At 41.8% G+C, this 22,689-nt stretch overlaps 1 protein-coding gene across 12 annotated transcripts in view; it reads right to left on the bottom strand.

The window, feature by feature from the left end:
• Positions 1–22,689, bottom strand: part of HHAT (hedgehog acyltransferase) — a 404,480-nt gene that overhangs the window by 243,908 nt on the left and 137,883 nt on the right. For all 12 annotated transcript variants that reach the window (XR_013529748.1, XR_013529751.1, XR_013529744.1 and 9 more), the window contains one exon: positions 22,418–22,568. Coding sequence is in view for 2 of the 12 variants with exons in the window: in XM_035280429.3 (XP_035136320.3) it covers positions 22,418–22,568 (151 nt within the window). In the remaining 10 variants the exon portion in view is untranslated. The remainder of the gene's footprint in view (positions 1–22,417; positions 22,569–22,689) is intronic.

Genomic DNA, 22,689 nt, shown 5'->3' on the forward strand with positions numbered 1-22,689 from the left:
GGTGTGTACCACCAAGCTCTACTAATTTTAAAATTTTCTGTAGAGGTAAGGTCTCACTATATTGCCCAGGCTGGTCTCAAACTTCTGGGCTCAAGCAATTCTCCCACCTTGGTCTCCTGAAGTGCTAGGATTATAGTTATGAACCACTATGCCTGGCCATGTTTTACCTCTTATTTCATTCATTCATTCATCTAATGAAAAGTCATTGAACACCTCCTAGGTGCTAGACATTGTTGGGGCTATTGGTGTACATCAGTGAATAAAACAGGAAAACACCTTCTTTCTCATGGAACTTCCATTCCAACAGGGAAAGGCAGACAATAAACAATTCGTCCCCATTATATGTATAATAAATAACTAGAGCGTATCATGTATGAGGGGGTGGTAAAGGGCTAGAGCAAAAACTAAAAAGTATAAAGAACAAGTGCAGAGTGAGGGGGTGAGCAGGGATGTCAGTTGCAATTTCAAACAAAATGGTTCAGGTAAGCCTTGTTTTGAAGGTGACATCTGAGTCAAGACAAAGGAGATGAGGGAATCTGTGACGCAGACATGCAGGGGAAGGAAGAGCCAGGTGACCTTTACAGGTTTTCTTTCTGCGTTATAAATTGCTGTGCTGTGCATCAAATTCTCCAGTGTAGTGGGGTAGATACTGCTTCCTTCCACCCTTCTGGATCTTTGACTGGTCTACAAATTGACAGAAGACAGATTAACAGAAGAAAAATCATTTTAATTATGTATAGATGCATTGGAATCCCACAAAGCAGCAGCCAGATGATTGAAATGAATGTATCATCTGAGCTACAGAGAGGAATAGGGGTTTGGGGCTTCTGAGGGGTGGTGAAGGCAGATTATGGGAAGGTGAGAAAAGGAAATGGATGGTGAATAAAGGTTGCCTTGGTATGCAGATTAAAGTCCCTTAGGTGATAAAAAGCTGTCTCTTCGTAGCTCTCTTCCTGCTACAGACACCTTTACTGATGGACGTTAATGAGCATTTCCTTTATAAATGTAAATTTCCTTCACAAAAGGAGAAATTTATACTTTATTTTAGGCAGTTGAGGGGAAGGTAAAAGAGCATTTCCTGTGTTGGCTGGTTCTCAGTTTCCTTTAGCTCAAAACAATACGCCTAAGCCATACTTTCGAGCAACATCTTCTGAAGCCCTTCACCAACATCTGTGAGTCACTCTTCCAAGCCTTCCACTGTCCATCCCTCTCAGTGTCATACCAGAAACACATATTAAAACACACATGAGCTTCCTGGCTGTCAAAACAAACTTGGAAGAGGATGGGACTCTGTAGCAATTATTCTGTACTTCCCATCATAATACTTCTAAACCCCTATCTTTCAGCTGGATACCTCTGAAGACCATTCTCTGTGAAGTCCAGGAGGGAGCTCTAATAGACATTGTGAGGCTATGCAGGAAACCATTTTTATCCTCTTCCATAGCTAAAAAAACTCTTAGTTACTTTTCATTATTTTTGAATATTAACTCATTCTGAGAACAGCCTCCCTTAAACCACATCCTCATGGTTCTGCAATCCCTTTGTCCTCACCTTTGGTCCCGAGTTCCTCATTCTTCCCACATAACTGCTGCTCTGCTATGTCAGCTGACCCTAAGCTCATTGCACAGCCACACAGATGTGTGGCCTGGCAGCTTCCATTCCTGCCCGTCCTCTCCCACTGCCCACCCCTCTGCAACGAGATCTGGAGTTCTTAGAAGTGAAATCTGAAAAACCACATCACAGGTATGAAGAACAGACAATGAAAACAATTTAAAATAATTATATGGCTCTCTAAGTTGGGAGTTACTGGGGACTTCATTATCCCTCCTTTTCACATTCTTCAGAGAGCAGAAGCAGCTTTCAAAGCCACAGTATAATCAGCAAGTCAAACTTTCCTTTAGGCTAGTAGTCTGTGCAGGATTTAATGACAGAGAGGAGAGGACACTTGCCTGCCTGTTGCCCAAGCCAATAAGAAGAGAATAAAGAGGCTTGATCTTAGATGACAGTGATTCCTGAGATGAATGCTCTTGATTCTTGAGGTTTTTAGAAGCCCCTGACTTCATAAGTACACAAACTACAGAAAAGGTACTATTAGATATGAACTGTTGATACTAGGGGCAAGTCCCTTATTAATAAACCACCTTAGAAGTTAGCCAGATATATAGGAAACACTGTGATTCCCCCACACTGAAGGTCTGGGTGTGTACTCTAACTCTCCACTCAAACGAACACATGCTTAGTCAGTCCTATATGTGGCTAGCAGGTAAGTACACAGAGCTGCAGATGGTCAGAATACTTGAGAAAAGGATCCAGCATCTAGATAAAAGCTCTAATTATTAATAACTTGAACAGCACTTTCAGCAGCTCAAGAACAATCCTTCAAAATGAATGAAGAAGAAATGAGAAGTTGATTGGAGTGGCTTCATTATGGGTAAGCATTCGCTTAATGTAATCTTAGTAGGAATTCAAAATGCCCTTTACTAGGCTGTTAGAGAAATTCATTTCCTTTTTTATAAGAACACTCTGTTTTGATGTCCTTGTATTATAGCTAGCAAATGTATTAATTAACATCCTGATTACACTTCTATCAAAAGCAACAATTTAGGGGAGTGGTAAGAAGTTGTTAAAGAAGACCCATGAGAAGTGCCTATTTTACTAGACACAATAGCAGAATCTTTAGGGTAACAAGTAAACGCAAATAGCGTGAGAATACTAATTTGAGCATGTACAATTCCTGCCTCAATTTTCAGAATCAGAGTGCTTTAAAGTTGAAGACAATCTTAAAGATCCTAATCCTAGTCCCTCTCTTAAAGGAAACTGAGGCCCAGTTTTACAGCCTATCAAATGCCCTTTGGAAACACAAGATGAAACAGGGCATACAGTCTCAGATTGACATAGTTTAGCTATGTCCCCACCCAAATCACAGTACTCCCATAATTCCGTGTTGTTGGAAGAGTCCCGGTGGGAGAAAATTGAATCATGAGGGTGGTTCCCCTCATACTGTTCTCATGATAGTGAATGAATCTCACAAATTCTGATGGTTTGATAAGGGGAAGCTGTTTTGCTTGGTTCTCGTTCACTCTTTGCCTGCTGCCATCCATGTAAGACATGACTTGCTCCTCCTTGCCTTCCATCATGATTGTGAGGTCTCCCCAGCCATGTGGAACTGTATATCCTTAAACCTCTTTTTCTTTATAATTTGCCCAGTTTCAGATATGTCTTTATAAGCAGTGTGAAAACTGACTAATATAGAGACATCATGATCCAAGCAGCCCCAGGACCTGAGGAGTTGCTGGTGGGAGAGGTCCCTGTGTCAGTTCTGCAGAGAGCACCCAAGGAAGAGATGAAATGGGTCCTGTTCTTAAGCAACTGTGGAGAGCAAGAATGAAGGTATAGCTCTGACCAGGGCTGACTAAGAAGAAGTCTAGGGCGGCTAACCCTGAGCCTACAGAGAGGAGGACTTGCCTCAGAGTGATTGAACCATAGCACTCTGTGCTGCATGCCCTAGGAGGAGGAGGTAGCATCTTAAAAAGTCAGGTATACAGGGATGTTCTTATTTTCACTCCCATCTAGGTCTTGAGCCCACTCCTGCATGGGAGAAGGGGAGGCCTGACCTCTTTGTTCTTTCTCTTTCCTCATGAACTCTCTTCTCTCTCTTGTTTTTCTGGTAGCCACTCAATACCAGGCAAGACACCGAGGTTCAAGTTTGGGCTCAATGAGGAGCAAAGAACCCCATGAACCTCTAGCCCATACCTCATCTTACTCTGCATATAGCCAGCAATGACCCCAAATTTATGTATGGATACTTTAGGGACCACAGAGGAAAAAAAGGCTGATTGGCAGGGCAGAATTTAGTAATATAAGGTATCCTTCTGAAATCCCATTTGGGCTTGTCCAAGGAAACAGAAGCAGGTTGATGGGACTCCCATTGGCTAAGACTGGGACAATGTGAGCACCAAAAAATAAATGCATAAGTAATGAATTGTAATCTACTGAAAAACAGGAAGTGGGCATCCATATACATAATAAATACATAAACAAATTAAGGAAGAAACTCTTGTTTTCAATAGAATGCCCAGTGCCACCGAGAATTGCCAAAGTCAGAAAATCATTTTGCAATCATCATGGTAAAAGCAGCACAGGCAAAAATAACCCCTAACACTGTGTAGGCAGACGTTTTGACAAAAAGGAGAGTATTTACATGGTCTTCAAGTGTCTTCCATTTATTGCTTAGCTGCAAGGCCAATAAAAAAAAAAGCAACTATGGTAACAGTAGATAAATCAGCCAAAATTCTTCCAGGATGAACAAAATTAACATCTCTAACGGGAAAGATCTGGACATGGGGTCCCTCCAGATGAGATACCCTGACAGGGATATAACACTTTTTATGTAATATTCCTGCCCAGAATCCATATCAATCTCATCATAAGGATACATCAAAATTATGAGTGTTCTATTAAATAAGGGAGAACTATACTCTTTAATGTTATAAAAGACCAAAGAAAGGGCTACAGACATTTTCCACATTAAAGAAGATGCTAGAACTTCAACTACATGTCAGGCTAGCATTTTCCCCTCTCTTCTCTGTGAGAAATCAGGCTTGGGGTTAATAATCGGGTTTATCACTCCTTACATAAATAATCTGCAGGTGGAAAATCAGTTTTTAAAATTTCACAGCCCTCTTACATAACCTAGTCCATGTTGAGGCTTGCAAAAATAAATAAAACCGGCCTCGCCCTTGAAGTTGGGCTTGCCAATCAGTCACAATCCCATTTTGCCTCTGGGCTCTGCTTCTTAACTAGTATTTTTTTTTCCCTGAATTGTGAATTCACAGCATTCTGACCATAGCTTTTGCTCTGTGGCAAAAACAGATTTATCCTTATGGAAAAATTTATAGTATAGAAATAGATTTATACTTGTATTATTCTACCTTGGTTGCTTGGTCTTTAATCTCCTTTTCAACTGAACTTTCAAAAATGTAACCCAAGAGGAGATAAACAGTCCTTATAATAAAAGCAACCTTCACTGAGCTGGACACAACTGACTTTAATCTGAGGGTCTAGTTCATTTACAAATTAGAAATACGTCAAATAAATTGTATCGCTTCTTCCACTTTGCATTACAGTCTTTATTTAGATGATGGTTATTAAACATAATTAGACACCAATCTATTTTCACATCGCCCTCCCTTACCCCACAAATATACAGAACCTAAAGCTAGAAGGAACTGCTAGAAGTGGAGCAGACCTCTTTCCTGCCTTCCCATGACAAGATACCAGGGGCCCCACTTCAAAGATGAGGCAATCATGGCCAGGGGCTGACTTAAGGGCATGCACACAGGCAATGACAGAGAGGAGGTCAGGATGCTCCCAGGGCTTGGATGAGTGTTCTCTCTACTCTTCTAAACAAATGCAGAACATCATGAAATTGCACACTTTATGGTCTAGCTTTCTAGCTCATCTTGCAAATCACTAATATGATTTGATGCATTTCATTTAATTTCCCACTATTTGAATAGTCTCAACACTCTCCCCTGGCAACAGAAATAAAGGTTTGTGAATTTTGTGCCAAAGTAATATTAGAAAGAGTCAACGTGACAAAGAGCCACTGAAACAAAATAGTGTTATAATTATGCATTAGTTACACTTACTAGTGATAAATCTACAAGAAGTGCATTCACATCAGACAGTGTGTTAACAAATAACTCTCCCCAAAGCCCCAGTGTCCCCAAGAACAAAAGAGGCTACATTTATACAGCATAGTATCTTTGGAAAATAATCTCTGGCTTTGAATCCAAGACGGAAGCTGAGATTTGCTTGAGTGCATGAGAAAATGAGAAAAGAGCGATGAAAAGCTACTGTCACGAACATATTACACCTTCTAAGCAGTGAGAAATTCATTTAATAAATTGATTGAAGCCCAGGATCTAATTAAATCTAAAAGAGGTATCAACCTGACATGCTAATAAGCTCATGCTCAAACTGTATACACGGAAGCTCTGCTGTGCATGCCTTTAATAATGCATCACCTAAAGTATGCTCTGTATTCATTACAGCAGTACAGCAACGTGACATGAATTATCTCCACATTCTACTTTGGATACAAATATCTTCATGCAGGCAATCTATTAAGCCACATTCCCCTTTCCCAAAGTGAATGAGATGTGGCTTCTAAGGGCTGGGATCCTGGTTGTAAAAAGTAAAGTTGAAACTTAGCAAGGAAGCATAGGCACCTTTTATCCAGACAAACAACCAAGGGCACATTCTCCTATCTAATTACCGGCACCCTGTGTTTAAAGTAATTTGAATGTGTGAGGCCAATAACACAAAGTGCCAAACTGCCGTATAGAAACTCAAGCTTCAATTAGTTCAGTTTAAAGTAGCAGCACATTTTCAGATAGGCACCAGCAGCAGCAGGTACCGCAGTCCCACAGTTTAGCTCTCCTTGAGGTGCTCCAAAAAGGCAGCTGAGTTCTAGGAGCTGTGCTCTGTTTGTGATCTGGGAGTGATTTGGGGACCGGGACGTGCAGAAGAGTTCTTTTAAGCAGTGAGCAGATGACCTCTAGGCTTGGCTATGGATTACTGCTGGCACCCTCTTAACTGGTTCACTGCTTCTGCCTCAACACAGTGCAGTGCTGTAAAAACTCTCAGCTCAAAACCCTTCCACATCTCCCCATCTAACTCAAATAAAACCTGAAGGATGCACGCTCGATTACAAAGTCCTCTTCCCTACCCTCATCTCCTGCCACTCTCCTGGTCGCTCCACACTCCGTGACAGCCACACTGGCCTTCTTGCTGTTCCCTGAGCACTTTGGGCACACCTCTGGCACAGGCGGCACCTTCTTCCTGGAACACTGCTCCAAGTGCTCACATGACTCCCATAATGTCCTCCAAGTCTTCATCAGATCTCACCTCAGTGAGGCCTACACTGATCGCTCATTGACGGTCAATCCTCATTATTCACAAACTGTGTATTTGCAAATTCATCTACTCACTAGAATTTATTTGTAACCTCAAGATCAATACTTGAGGCACTTTTGTGGTCATTCACAGACAAGCTCCATGCTGCGAAATATGTACGTCACCCGATGCGGTCCGAGGTGCTGCTGAGGACCTCGGCTGGATGAGGTTCGAGAAGGCCCACGCCATCTCCATGCTTTTAGCTCTCATACTTACGAGTGCTCTTTCTGCCACCTATTTAGTGCCATTTTTGTGTTTTTGGTGATTTCACTGCTAAAAATGGCCCCCAAGTACAGTACTGAAGTGCCTTCTAGCGTTCCTAAGTACAGGAAGGCTGTGATGAGCCTTATAGACAAAACACGAGTGTTAGAAAAGCTTGGTTCAAGCACAAGTTACGGTGCTGTTGGCCACGAGTTCAATGTGAACGAATCAACCGCTTATGGTAAAGAAGGTGTCTTCAGGCAGAAACACTCAAGAAAACAAAGTCATGTATTGATCAGATGATGATCGACCAGATCCCAGCAGGAACTTAACCCTGTATTACCCCTAGGAGCAATGGCTCAGTTGTCACTAATTCAGTGTTTGTAAAATGAGGCCGACTGTATTATATACTGCAGCCCTTCTTCCAGAACTCCAGGTCCCTCTCACTCTGCTCTATTCTTTTTTTCATAGAATTTATCACACGCTAACATACCATATCATTCACTTATGTATTAGGTTTGTTAATTATCTAACCAGTTAGAGAGTAAACTAAGAGAGCATGTGCTTTTGCTTGTACCATTCACTACTATATCCCCAGCACATAGTACAGTTGCTGACACGTAATAGGCACTCAGCAAATAGTTGTTTGATCAGTAAATGGATAGATGAACCGAGTCACAGCCTCCCCTGAACAGGGGTCTGACAAGTGCCTTCCTAGAGGATAAGTCCCACATGAGTGTATCCAGGAAAACAAAGGAATATGGTGGGGATTCTGTCCTGGAGAGGAGCTATCAGGCAGAGGTCAGAGAAACATTTTACAGTCAGCTGAGCCTAAAGGGAGGCAGAGGCTGGATGGGGAACGAAGAGTTGACCTGCAGGCTCTGAAGCTGAGCCCAGGTACACAGTTGCCAGGTTTCTAGAGGCAGACTGTAGATGTAAAGTGCAAGCCAGCAAAGGGCACAGGATACAGTGGTCTCCAAACAGAAATGGGGGGTGCCAAGTGCCATCATATTTGCATTAATCCTTAATAACTAAAATCCCTGGTATCGTACCTCCTGGAATAAGCTCCACAGAGTTGCCCACATAAGGAGCAGCTTTATTACACATCAGTGGCTGCAGGTCCATGTCTGCCCTGGCAACTCTATGCCTAGTGTTCCATTATTGGAACGCTATGCATGTGGGAGTTATTTATATCCTACTGTTCAAGGTCATTGCCGAGGTCTGAGGGCAAAAATTCAAGAAATTGCAACCTCAGGCATAAATGGGTTAATTGGTGGCTCAACTCTGACTCCTCAGCTTACAGTCTGTCCATGGGATTTCGGTACAGAGGTGAGGTCTCTCTCAATTCTGATTCACTCCAGCACTTGTTGGACCTGGTGTCAGTGTCAGTATCCCTGAAGGGTGACTATGCCTTATTCTGCCCCAAATGAACTTCTAATAGCTATGTAATTTATATTGTGTCCACTTACTCAAAACACACACACACACACACACACACACACACACACGCACACACACTTTAATGCCTAAATGTCCCAATAACAGAACATAAACCTTATTTATACAGAAGGATTAAATTCTCACTTTGACCTCAGCAGGTAGGTATTAGCTCATTAACAGGTAGAGAAACTAAGGCTCAGATAAGTTGCATAACTTGACCAAGGTCACAGAACTGGAAAGGACAGGATGTGATCCCCAAATCTGCCAGACTCCAAAGTTCATGCTCTATTCTCTACACCACATTGTTATATAACTCCCTTAAATCCTTTTTAAATGAATTGATATAAAGTATTGCTCTGCTTTTCCAACTTTATGTCAATAGTAACATAACATTCTTCAAACAAAACAACTTATTTCACTTATTTTCATGAAATTCATGAAATTCCATTTAGTTTTCAAGGTGTCCACTGACTACAATATTTACATTTTAAAGACCTGACAGTTTAAAGCTAATCACTGGTAAACTGTCACAGAAAGTAACATCAAGTAAACTAGGCATGCTCTTGGGAGATGACATGGTGCTGTCTCAGGTCTGCTACTCTCCTCTCTGGGTAAATCATTTAAACTCTCTAAGCTTTTATTTTTCTCATCAACAAAATGGAGACAACAAAAATCAGGCCTTCTCTGACTAATCCACTGAACCAACATGTCTCTGTTTTGGTACCAGTACCATGCTGTTTTGATTACTGTTGCCTTGTAGTATAGCTTGAAGTCCAGCAGCATGATGCTGACAGCTTTGTTCTTTTTGCTTAGGATTGTCTTGGCTATGTGGACTCTCTTTTGGTTCCATATGAAGTTTAAACTGGTTTTTCCAGTTCTGTGAAGAAGGTCATTGGTAGTTTGATGGGGATAGCATCAAATCTACAAATTACTTTGGGCAGTATGGCCATTTTCACGATATTGATTCTTCCTAACCATGAGCATGGAATGTTTTTCTATCTGTTTGTGTCTTATTTCCTTGAGCTGTGGTTTGTAGCTCCCCTTGAAGAGGTCCTTTACCTCCTTTGTTAGTTGTATTCCTAGGTATTTTATTCTCCTTGTAGCAGTTGTGAGTGGGACTTCGCTCATGATTTGGCTCTGTGTTAGTCTGTTTATGGTGTATAGGAATGCTTGTGATTTCTGCACATTGATTTTGTATCATGAGACTTTGCTGAAGTTGCTTATCAGCTTAAGGAGAGTTTGGGCTGAGACGATGGGGTCTTCTAAATACACAATCACGTTGTCTGCAAATAGAGACAATTTGGCTTCCTCCTTTCCTAATTGAATACGCTTTATTTCTTTTTCTTGCCTGACTGCTCTGGCTAAGACTTCCAATACTATATTGAATAGGAGTGGTGAGAGAGGGCATCCTTGTCTAGTGCCAGATTTCAAAGGGAATGCTTCCAGTTTTTGCCCGTTCAGTATGTTCCTGGCAGCGGGTTTGTCATAAATAGCTTTTATTGTTTTGTGATACAATCCATTCAGAGAGACTCTACCACAAGTCTAAATAGTCGGTAAGTGGAAGTAATGATGAAAATAATCTAGAGCATTCAAGAATCAAATGTGAAGTTACAGAATCATTTGGGGAAAGGTCATGATAGGAGACACTCTGGTGATATGCTGATAAAACTTGCCCAGGATCAGCTGACACACTGCTACTCCTGCTGCTGGCACCTTCACCAGCCACTCAATGGTCAGAGTGCACAGTCGACAGATCACACTTTAAGCCCACATGGGTCAGATGGTATGACACAGATGCCATCACTCCAAACCCTCTCCCAGATGCCTGTCTCTCGTTATAGAGGGAAAGGGTCCAGAAAAATGTTTCTCAGCAACAGGAAAACATTTCATGCCACATTCTTTGTGGCCAATGATTCCAGAGTATCCATCTATGATTGGACAAACAGAACTTTTGAGGTGCATATATGACAAACTCACACAAAAACAGCCTGCATTGATCTCTTGAGGTCAGGTCCTGTCCCTACTTGTCATAAGGAAAATTCCTTTCTACCTACATTATGCTGGAAAGGGGCCAAGGAGTTCCTTGTGGTCAAGGCTCCACTAGGAAGGTGCTTCCATAGAATGGGAGAGAATCACTCTCCACCTCACCTAACAACCTTCCCTCTCCTCTGAACCACAGGCAACAGACCTGGAACCCTTAGGTTACTAAAGATTTTCTCAGATTCAGAGATTCAGCCCCTCACCCTCCTATTTTGCCATCCCAAGAGCCAAGGACCACAGCCAAATTCCACACAGAACTCGAATTGAAGTCTTTATTCAGACCAGCAAAGGTTTCTTGGTTCTACTGATAGGACTCTCATGACCAACCTTGAGGAATAGAGGCACCCAGGCCACATTGTAGTTTATCACGATTTAGTCAAAGGCAAATAGTGGTAGATGATCTTGCTAAAAACTTTTGGAAAATTAAATCTACTATCTAACAAGAAATGAAACACAAAACACATAACATATAAAACCTGTCTCTTGAGTTTCCCTCTGGATCAATCCCATTGGAGTGAGTGACCACACAACTCAAGAGGAAATATATCCATCTCAAATATACCACATCCAACTCTGTTGCAGGAACTCACTTGAGAAATCCTAGGGAACCTAAGCTCTAAACACTCAGTTTTTGGATTAAAACCACAGACTGCAAGAAGGGTACCTGATCTCAACTGCAACACAAATACAAGTAATTTTGGAAATAGATTGCTGTGACAATTACTGCTTTCAATTAAGTGAGCAAATAACATTACTAGACAAGTAATATTATTCGTAGATTTACATTACGATGATAATGTGTCATATTGAGATCTGAGCTGCTGCCTCCATCACTAAGCCTCTGCAAGTCCATTTCCCTTAGTCTCCTAATAAGAACCCTCTTCCCCACTCCCAGCTGAAGAACCTAGATTTGAGTAATGAAGGATCAAGCTCACCTGACTACCTCCCAATCACTCACTAATCACAACTCAGGCAGCACCTGTAGGGTACCCATGATGTATATTTTAATTAACTTCTTAGCAGAGCCTCTGTAGCCTGCAGCTAGCAACATTTCCCAGAAATGGAATGCCTACTTGAACTTGTCATCTCTTTTTCAACAGTAAGGCCATGCCCCTGTTGATGCTTTCCAGAAGTCTGGTAAATAGTCTTACAGGGAACTAGATCCTTCCCTACAATGGAAATAAGGTGGGCAATCCTCCAAAATCCACAGAAGGATACCTATAGGACTTAGCCAGCAACCAGGAGAGGCTGGGCATTCCTTCTTGAATGGCAGAGTCCCTCCCCTATAGGCTTCTTACACACAAGAAGCAACTCTAAGGAAAGAGTGGGAAGAAGAGGGCAGAGAAGAAGAGAAGTCACATATAGGAAAAGGAATTGGTGGACAAATGCATCCTGTGAGAACAAAAGGGGCAACTCATTTTTCCCAAGTTTTTGTGTCTGTAAATCAATTGCCTCTATATGGTTACCTCAATCCTTACCTCCTCCAAAGACCTGCCCTCCAGCACCCTCCCTCTTTTAGAGCTGCTCAACAAGTTTGTTGTCACCTGTATTTTCAGTCCTTTTGTGGTCCCATACCCTGGGAAAGTTAGCAAAAAACTCCCATTCAGGTTCTTCGGGGTCCTGGCCCTTGTGACCATGTAAATGTAAGATACTGAATATTCAAACATGTTTACATTTACGCATGACCATCATTCAGGCAGTCTATGGAGCCATGGCATGTCAGGGAAGAGGAGTCCTGAGGAGTCATCTAGCCTAGTGACTCTCAAATATTAATATGTATATACTATTCCTAGGAGACCCTGAGCCAAGATCCTGCATTTCTAACAAGCTCCCATGAGAGACTGATGTGGATATTCCTCAGACCCTACTTAGGAGAGCTAGGATCTAATGCAAGGCTCTTGCTAAATGCAGAAACACTGGCTGTGTTAAAGCCAAGTATCAAATACAAAACAGTAAGGTATAGCAGTCCCTGGCCTCCAAAAATTCAGTGGCATTTTGCCTGATAAGAAAGCATCCGGAAAATGTGCGCTATGGTACTAGAAAGCCAGCACCAAAATCATGGAGGCTTGTGAGAGACCTGCACAGGCTGGACTGAAGAATGACGAGCTGTTCTGCACCACTGCCAGTAAGGTGAGTGAGAGGAATTTGAAATAGAAGGTTGGAGCCAGACTTATATACCATGCTAAAGAATAAAGCATTGTTTGCAAGCATAGCAACCAGAGAATTTGCCTTAACTTTTACTTTGCAAGTAATCACAGTTTATGTTTCTTAGAAGACAAAGTATTCATCTTGTTCATGAGGTAAGCAGTTGGGCAGTATCGGAAAATTTGTTAGTATACCAAGATAAAGTTTTGAATGTGCAGACAGGTGGATTAAAATAAAGATAGCAGTAGATCTGTATAGCAACACAAAGTAAATGTTGTCTATAGCTGTAATCATCTGCCATCTTAGGACTCACAAAATAGGTAAGAAAACTTCTGCCTTTCTTCTTGGTATAACAGGAAGAGGAAATCTATTCACCCATGGTGCTACAGAACATGCAAATATTCATGTGCTCTGTGAGAAAATGCACTTATGGTTCAAAACCTTTCTTACTAAGAGGATTAGGATTTAAATGCAGTGAGCACATACTAGCTCTGTGATCTGGGACATATCCCTGTCTCTGATTCTCATTGATGATAAAATCTAAATCCTTACTTAACAATACAATTACACGAAAATAAGTTAATTCTAACAGGGATTTTAAAAAAAATTAAAACAGTGAATTTTGTCTCAGCAATTCCTCATTCCTAGTGGTTGTCTGGCTGTTCAGAAGTTCAGAATCAAATCTAATGAGTCAAATCTTATTTTCCTCCATATTACAAAAAGAATACGCCATTCTTCCTACAAGGCTTTCTTCGCCAAAGAAGAATATGTCATCAAGAAAGGATGGGAAGAGGAAACAAAAAACCAGTCCCTTGTGACACAGTGAACCATAGGAAGGAAAGAGAAGGAAGAGGATGAAATTATTCAGCCCCATGATCTCACTTCCCCTGCCCTCAGCTCACCCCATGGCTCCTGAAAGGGACGTCTGTCATGTAGGTAGAGGTAAAACCCCAATTAGAGAGGCTCTGGCTTTACTTCCTGGTTAGTACTCTGATAGACCACTCTTGCAAGATGTACCCCACGAAAACACAGGGTGATCATATCACAATATATGTACTTAGGCAGAGTGAAGGAGGTGGGGGCTTGGCTGGCATTGCTAAGCCTTCCTCAGCAAACCCTGTGCAAGAAGAGATCCAGAAGTTTCTGCATTAAAGGTAGTGAGATGAAGGCCAGAAAACCAGGCTAAGGTGCACCATGACAGATGGCAAGGTGAGCCTGCCACAAAGTACACAGCCTTGCCAGGGCCTGGCCAGGACTCAAAAAGGTCTGCCTAGTTAATAATGGGGTGAGCTTGGCATAGTGGCTCACACCTGTAATCCCAGCACTCTGGGAGGCTAAGGCAGGTGGATCACTTGCACTCAGGAGTTCGAGACCAGCATGGGCAACATAGCGAGACCTTGTCTCTACTAAAAAGTTTTAAAAACTAAACAAAACAATAATTAGTTGGATGTGGTGCCTGTAGTCCCAACTACTTGGGGGACTGAGGCAGGAAGATCACTTGAGCCTGGGAAGTTGAGGCTGCAGTAATCCAACCAGAGAGACCCCGTTTCCAAAAAAAAAAAAAAAAAACTCGGGTGAGGCCAAGTTCACCACCCTTTCCTCATCAGACTCACTCTAGACTCAACTAAGAAACACAAATACGTTCTTGGATTCTAATGCTGAGTGATCAATACATACAGAAATGGAAACATTTACATTTTAAAGAAACAACACCTAGAATGCATGCTGCTGGAGGATGGGCCCAGAAAGTCACAGGTCAACATAGGAAACAGACTATGGCAAAAGACGGCATTTTACAATCACCATAAATGCACTTAGGCTGGCAGGTTAACCACTGGAAATAAAAAATTAAGTTAAACCTATAATTCAAAAATCAACCAATTTGCGAAGCATGGTGGTGTATGTCTATAGTTCCAGCTACTCAGGAGGCTGAGGCAGGAAGACCACCTGAGCCTGGAACGTGGAGGCTGTAGTGAGCCATGATGGCACCACTGCACTCTAGCCTGGGCAACAGAGCCAGATCCTGTCTCAGAAAATAAACCGATTCTTCTTTCTCTCTTCCTCAAAGGAGTGGGAATAGTGAAGGATCATGAATTCTTTCACTTAGAAAATATCTGTGAAGCGCCTACTATGTGCCAGGCCCCATGCTAGGAGGCAGGGGGGTAGTCTTTCAAAAAGCTACAGAAAAACTGACTCGGTGGCTTGTGGATCTCCAAATTAGGAATACCTGAATACCTGCCCTATATAAAAATTAATTTTAGATGGAGTGTAGGAGGACATTCTCAGGTGATGACCAAAGGCAGAAATTATACAGGAAAAGAATGAGAGACTTGATTGCATGTAAATGTGTAACTGACATACCAAACTATTCTGTAAACGTTTAAGAGAAATAGAAGGTTGCACTCAGTCCTCAGAACTGAGGTAGGGCAAAAAGCAACACTACTTTGCTGAAAGGATGTCTGAATTAGAAGTAAGATAGAGCTAGGAAACCCAGAAGCTCAAAGAACAGGACAATTCTTCTTCCTCATTAGCAAGGAAGACCTGACCCAGCATGAAGTGAGATAAAGGCAGAGAGGAAGAAGACGACAGTCATCAACATGGCCATGGGAAAGGAGATGCCGGAGGAGACACTGGCACTCGAGGGAGAAATTAGAGGTAAAGCCTCCACTTCCTTCCTCCATCAGGGCAGCTGTGTCTGGACTACCATTTGTAACACAAGGATGTAAGGTAAGAACAACCCCAGACGGGGTGGCCATTCATCCAGTCAGTGACTCAGGTTAAACTGGTGACTCCTCTTCTCCCCATCCCTCAGCACTTTAAACCAAAAATAAAATTCCAAGCCCCCAAACCGACTGAATGGACCCCTCCTCTTGGCTAAAGGGATTCAACAGTAGACCTGAAAAACTAGTTCAGGCCATGATGGGAAGAAGGGGTTGAATATGCCTCATTATACTCTCTTCCCTTCGAAACTCAGGCACTACTGACCAGCATTGACATTAAAACACATCTTAAGACAAAATAGACTCTGTGGCAGTAAGATACCAAATTCCAAACTGACTGTAGTATAGCATTACATGACAGACAGCAGGCCCTGAAAGAAATTATTTTACCCTAAAATATATCTCTTTGACATATTTTGAAATGGCCCTGCAAAGCTGTCTCTTGTGGGGTAAATTTATACTCTGTAGAGAATCCCCTTCCCTTTCCAGGTCTTTTTCTGATCCTGAACAGACTGGCTCAGAGTTGAACACCTTTTAAAGATCCGAAGAGGAAATATTTGCCATCTAATGCCTGTAAGAGCAGCCACTTCATCTACTTAATAAGAACCTTGGTCTCCACAACCTCTTATCTTTACCCAGACATTCCTATTTATCGACCCTATGTCTTTAGACATTAACTTTTTTCCCAATTGTTAATCAGAAAATCTTTAACTCCACCTGTGACCTGTAAGCCCCCACTTCAAGTTGTCCCGCCTTTCCAGACCAAACCAATGTGTAACTCATGTGCATTCATTGATGTGTTAGGTCTCCCTGAGGTATAATAACAAGCTATAACCTAAAGAACACAGGTTCTCAGGACCTCTTGAGACTGTCTTGGGCCTTGGTCATTCATATTTGGCTCAGAATAAACCTCTTTAAATATTTTACCAAGTTTGACTCTTTATCAACAGTGACACAGACTGCACCCCTCCCCATCACTCCCTGAACCATTGCCCTTTCTAGGGAGTCAGTAGATAAGCCATAGTCATTCTCAGGTACCTCTCAATTCCAGATCCTGTCCCACAAGCCCCACACTCAACCATAGAGGAGAAATCTGCATCAGTCCCATTTCACTAGACAGCAAAAGGGAGTGAAAAAGAGCACAGACTCAAGAGCACTATGCTTGGATTCAAAGCCCAGCTCCACCACTCACTCGCTGCATAATCTAAGGTGAGTAACTCAACCTCTCTCTGCCTCAGTTTCCTCATCTGTACAGTGGTGAAAATAATAGTACCTACTTCACAGGGGTTCTACAAAGATTAAATAAATTGAATATGTAAAAGAACTTAGCACTCTCCTTGCAGGAGTGGGAACAAGCCGTGTGGAGGGTTTTTCTCTGAATAAATTATACTTGAGTGTGTGTGCGTGCACAAACACAGGGACACACATCTTCAACGCCGTAATAACTCAAGTACCTTCTAATTGATTTTGAGATGTTATCGGATCTTATAAGAGGAGCAGGTGATTTTACTTTCCAAAGGTGGTGAATATTTTAGATGAATTAGACTTGTTCTTAATATTTGTCCACTTCCCTAGATTGTTTATAATTATAGTAACTACTTCGTAGGATACAAAATTTCAATTGGAGTAAATTCAAGAGATCGGTTGTACAATATGGTGACTATAGTAAATAACAATGCATTGAAAATTGCTAGGAGAATTTTGTTTAAATCTCCAAAAATACCATTCTCACTAAATTATTTGATGCTGGAAAATAGTTACTTTTTCAGAAAAAAAAAAAAAGTTCTATTAACATGTAATAAGCTTAATGTTATTTTAAATGAATTTAAAACTTTTTTTTTAAAGGACTGTCCTGGCAGAATTATGTGTTCTTTGCTGCTGCTGCTATTATGATGATGATTATTCGAGTTTGGACTATTCTGAAGATGTGTTTTAGAAGAGCTTCATTCCCAGCCCTGCATCCAGTTTCTCATCTTCCTCTGTAAGACATTAGGGCCTCTCCTTTCAGCAGCTCCCTCAGAAAAATCCTATCCCCAAAGTAAACAGCTGCCCCACTCCTCTCTCCTATCCAAGAATGAACTGAATCCCTTTTCTTTCTTTACAACTTTTTCCCTCATCCCATATCTAGGATGTGGCACAACATCTGCTCAAATAATGACAGTAATAAAGTAAGAAAAGCAAACGTTCCTCTTTCTAGGTGCCTTATAAGGCAAAGTCATTCTCAAAGAAACTGCGGCAGATGCAATATTTTGGTATGTCGTGTGTTAATAATGAGAAAAACAGAGAGATGATTGTGGAGTATCGACAGCAGTCATGGCACGGTGTCCCTACAGCCACACGTCCCTGCATGCTGCCAGGGGAAACTGCTCAGCTGCCAGACCTAAATACTTGAAAATCTTGCTCTTAAGACCTGGTGATCAAAATTTCAGAAGAGTCACCACTTGTCCATTCAGCATATATTTCCAGTGAATGCTGGGCACTGGGGGGTTACAGCATTAAACAAGAATAAGATGTGATCCCTGCTTTCAAAGGATTTATAGGCTGGTGGGTTGCAGCCAAGTAGAGTGTGACTATTACCATGAAAGCTACGGCGTTCCAGCTCCATTAGGAACTGGATACTCTTTACAGTATCTCCGTCTTACAGAGAAGGAAATGAAGGCACAGAGGGGTCATCAGCTAATAAGTAATGGAGTAAGTAGTGGAGCCAGGATTCAAACCCAGGCAGTTCAGGCTCCAGATCTGTGGCCTCAAGCACTATGCTCTGGTCACTGGCGATCAACACCTTCCATCTGAAGATGTCCTGGTGCTTCTTACTCTAAAGTCATCCAAGAGCTTGTCAGTAGTAAAGGCACCCCAAAAAAATCTTCCACACAGGGAGAGCATAGAGAAGAGGACACACCCACTATCTGTGAAGCAAAAATAAATCCAGGAAGCAAAACATAATGATGATTTGTAAAATCTGCTTTAACTTGATGGCCCCTTTCCATCAAGCAGTGATGCATGAGTTTGCCTCTGATGACCTGAAAGCATCATAATTCAAGAAATACAGAGGGCCAGCTGTGTAGGATTCCTGAAATAATTGAAACTGACCCATAACTCACCAGATATCATGGGAAATTCTATCACTTTGCTTCCGCAACTAGAAATCAAATCACAAAAATAGGGTCACATCTCTAATTTGGAGCCTTAGACATGCAATGTCATCTTTAGTGACTCCTGGCAAGAAGTACATATTACAGATCTCAGCCCATCTAAATTAAAACGTGAAATCCAAAAATTAAGCAGAAAATTATCAATTTCTCAAGTCCATTAAGAACACAGAAAAATCATGCAAGCGGGAACAGACATATTCCTTGGGGTCTTGTTATATCTGTAAATAATCTAAGCAGAAATTATATGAAAGAGAAGATTTACGAGGAAAGAAAAACAAACCCATTAGGTCCTAAGTTTCGGGTTTGGGCCTTCTTGGTGAATTGCAATTTTTCACAGTCAATTTGAACTAGCATGGCACAGAAGATGATCTTTTTGGTAATGGCCACTTTTATCTTTTCTATGATGTAGATCTCATATTCCTCTGATATGGCAGGCTGCTGACTTCAAGTCTCTCAATGCTAAGTAGGCTGAAAGATGGTGCAATTAGTCAGCACAGTGTTCAGGACGGTATGGCTCCATTAAAACGGGGGGGCTAATAAACGATGAGTTCGCGTCCTTCGTAGGGACATGGATCAACCTGGAAACCATCATTCTCAGCAAACTGACACGAGAACGGAAAATCAAACACCACATGTTCTCACTCATAGGCGGGTGTTGAACAATGAGAACACATGGACACAGGGAGGGAAGCATCACACACTGGGGTCTGTGAGGATGAACTAGGGGAGGGACAGTGCAGGGTGGGGAGTTGGGGAGGGATAACATGGGGAGAAATGCCAGATACAGGTGATGGGAAGGAAGGCAGCAAACCACACTGCCATGTATGTACCTATGCAACAATCTTACATGTTCTTCACATGTAACCCAAAACCTAAAATGCAATTTTATATATTATTTATATATATATATATACACACACAAAACAAAACAAAAAACGGGTGACTAAAAATTCCTCTATCAGCAGTTCTAAACCTCATTCAGGGTAGATCTTTGAGAAGTTCACGTAACATTAAATCATCTCTGGAGATTGTTTTAACATTTCTTCCCTCCGCTTCCCATCCACCAAGCCCTTTATGTCACCATGTGAATAGCTGACATGACCCAGCAAAATAATTTGCATCACCGGCGTTCACATCTGCTCATGACTAAATTCTTCTCAAACCTACATCCAGGAAGAGAGTGCCATTCCCTGTCTGCAGCAATACCTCAACAGATGGCCCAGAAAAAGTAAGTTAGCTGTTAATAGAAAGTAAACTCAAAACTCAGTTTCCCTTAATGAGAATTCTTAAAGAGAACAGTTAGAGAATGAGACCAGGACCAGTGAAAGGGTTATGCCACCAGATGCTGAACATGAAACATGTTCAACTCTTGCTATTAGTAAACGAGCATCTGCAAATTGCACAAAAGAAACACTCTAATTGTTATTTTATTTTTCTTCAATTAAAAAACTACTTCTGAGTCTTACATTGTACACTGGATCTCAGTAAAAGTTCATCTCCACACCTAAATCCAACTACTTAATATGTAATGGCCATTCTGCACAAAGATCTTTGTGTTTCTAAGTATAATTGGCAGCCTGGAAAATCCTTCAAGAAACTTAAAACTGTGGAGAGGAAAACCTACACCTAAGCATGCTGAAGAAGCTAGGTAAGAGTCTAGGTCACTCCCAGGAAAGGCTGTCTTTGTTATTTTATCACACGCTCTCAGAAACACCTCTTCTTAGAACCACATCACTCTAAGGGGTCACCCCAGAACTTCCTCCTCAGATTAACTTTTCATTTTGTCCACGTTTGATTGAAAACTTTAAGTGAGAGGAGAGACTATATCAGTGGCCTGGGTTCACAAATATTTGAGTCTAGTTCTAATCAATACAGTGACAAAGGTATTGACAGACATGTTCTCTCCATCTCTTTGGTTGATATAGAACTGAGGGTCTTTCTTGGACAAAAAAGAGTTAACATAAAGAAAAAGAAGGCAACTGTTTTGGGTACGAAATATAGTCAGCGGCCTAAACTGCCTCTTGTGACAATCAACGGGTTGGTATTTATGGACAGCGACCTAGAAACCAGCATGCCTGCCAGGGGATTATGGTTTTATCATGCCAGCCAATACCAGAGAAGCCTTATAGGAGAATGTGCTTCCCAAGAAATGCATGAGTACAAGTATTCACATGGAGTAGGCAGAGGGACTGTGCTAAGTTCACACCAGACACTTGTGACATGTTCCCAAACCATGCTGGGTCCCAACCTATTGACTCAGTAAGTTACTTTGATGAGTTGATCAAAAGAAAAGATGAGCCTAGTTGAGAGGCTCTGTTAACAACAAAAACCACTCCCTGGCCTTCTAGTTAGAGACCACCTGTTTGCCAACATTCCCCCATCTTGCCATTAAAACAGGGCAACCTGTGGTATTTGATGAAGTAAGGACAAATCAAAGTAACTACTTGACATCCTTGCAATCACCATATGAAAGTTCTCACTCCAACAAGCCAACTCAACCAAAAATAAAATGTATTTAGAGAGCTTCGATAAATTCAACATCTGTAATACGTCACTATGAAAAACCAGAATGTTGACTGCTACCCAACTCCTTTTGAACAGCCACATTAGATATGGCAATATTTGCTGAGCTCTTCCCCTATCTGTGTCTTGGGTTTTTTGCCTACAGAGATGAAATTTAAGAATGAATAAACCCGTGATCCCATCTACTAGGGGACTGAGGTAGAAGGATCTAGTCCAGAGTTCGAGACTATCCTGGGAAACATAGCGCGAACTTGTCTCAAAAATTAAAAAGGAATGAGCTACATGGATGGGGCACCAACTCCCATGGTTGTACCAGTGCTGACCCTGAGGTCCTTCCACTAGGTTTGCAATTGCAAACGCAATTCTGTCACTTGTTACACTCTGAAAGTGATAAGACAAACACAGCATCAAGTCCATCACATTGAAAACAACAATCTGAAATGGCAGGGGACTAAGGAAAAAAAGGCTCCAGACCAACCATAAGACTATGGGTCAAAATCTAGAAAAGTAAGAAAATTTCAGAAAAAGTGTCTATCATGTCCACTGAGCATAGGAATAACACAGGGGTAAAGCTAGTCCTTATTGAAGATTAGGTAAACTTCAAAACAACTCCTGGAGACAGGGATTATCTTTCCTACTGTTTAAGAGATAAGAAAAATGAAACAGATTTAGTAAATAGTATATTGCAACACTGGCCTAGGCTATTATCCTGAGTCTATTTTTCCTAATTAATCAACAGTCTCACATATACTAATGTTGCTTTCAAGAAAAAAAGGAAGCAATTACAAAATCAAGATACAGTAGCCTTTCCCAAGTTAGTAAGAAACCACTTCATGGTGGCTCACACCTGCAATCCAAGCACTTTGGAGGCCAAGGCTGGTGGATCACCTGAGGTTGGGAGTTCAAGACCAGCCTGACCAACATGGTGAAAAAAAAAAAAAAAAAGAAAAGAAAAAAAAAAAGAAACCACTTCAAACATAACCCTTTGCACATCGATGGGTCCACAGACTCACAGAGAAACTTTCTTGTCTCACCTGTCTTCATAGACTGATCATACTTGTGAGAGACCCAGAAAGCATGAACTGTCATCTTGTTAGTAGGATGAAGAAATGGATGCCAAATTCGGCTTGAGCTAGGGGCAGGGAAAGGATGGTAACCCAAACCCTTTGAGGCTGGTCCAGCCATGCTCCTCCCACTGGACACTCCTGATCAACTGTAGCAAACTCAGCGACTGACCTCCACATCCCGGTGAAACTGAACATGGTGCTCACGCAGCGAGGGAGGGCGGGCGGAGTGAGTCCATCCAGGCGCATGAGCAGAGCTGGTACACCGAAGAGCACCAAGTACTTCACGTAGAAAAAGAGCACCTGAGCCAATGCCAGTCCTCCTGAAAGGCAAACAGACCAGTCAGAAACACAGATGAGGGTCACAGAAGTTTCCTGGAGGAGACCAACACCCCAGGAGCTATGCCAGCTGCCCTGTTTCTCCACCCACCCCTTCCTCCCCTC

This window comes from Callithrix jacchus, chromosome 19 (genome assembly GCF_049354715.1).
Source record: "Callithrix jacchus isolate 240 chromosome 19, calJac240_pri, whole genome shotgun sequence".
Taxonomy (NCBI): Eukaryota; Metazoa; Chordata; class Mammalia; order Primates; family Cebidae; genus Callithrix; species Callithrix jacchus.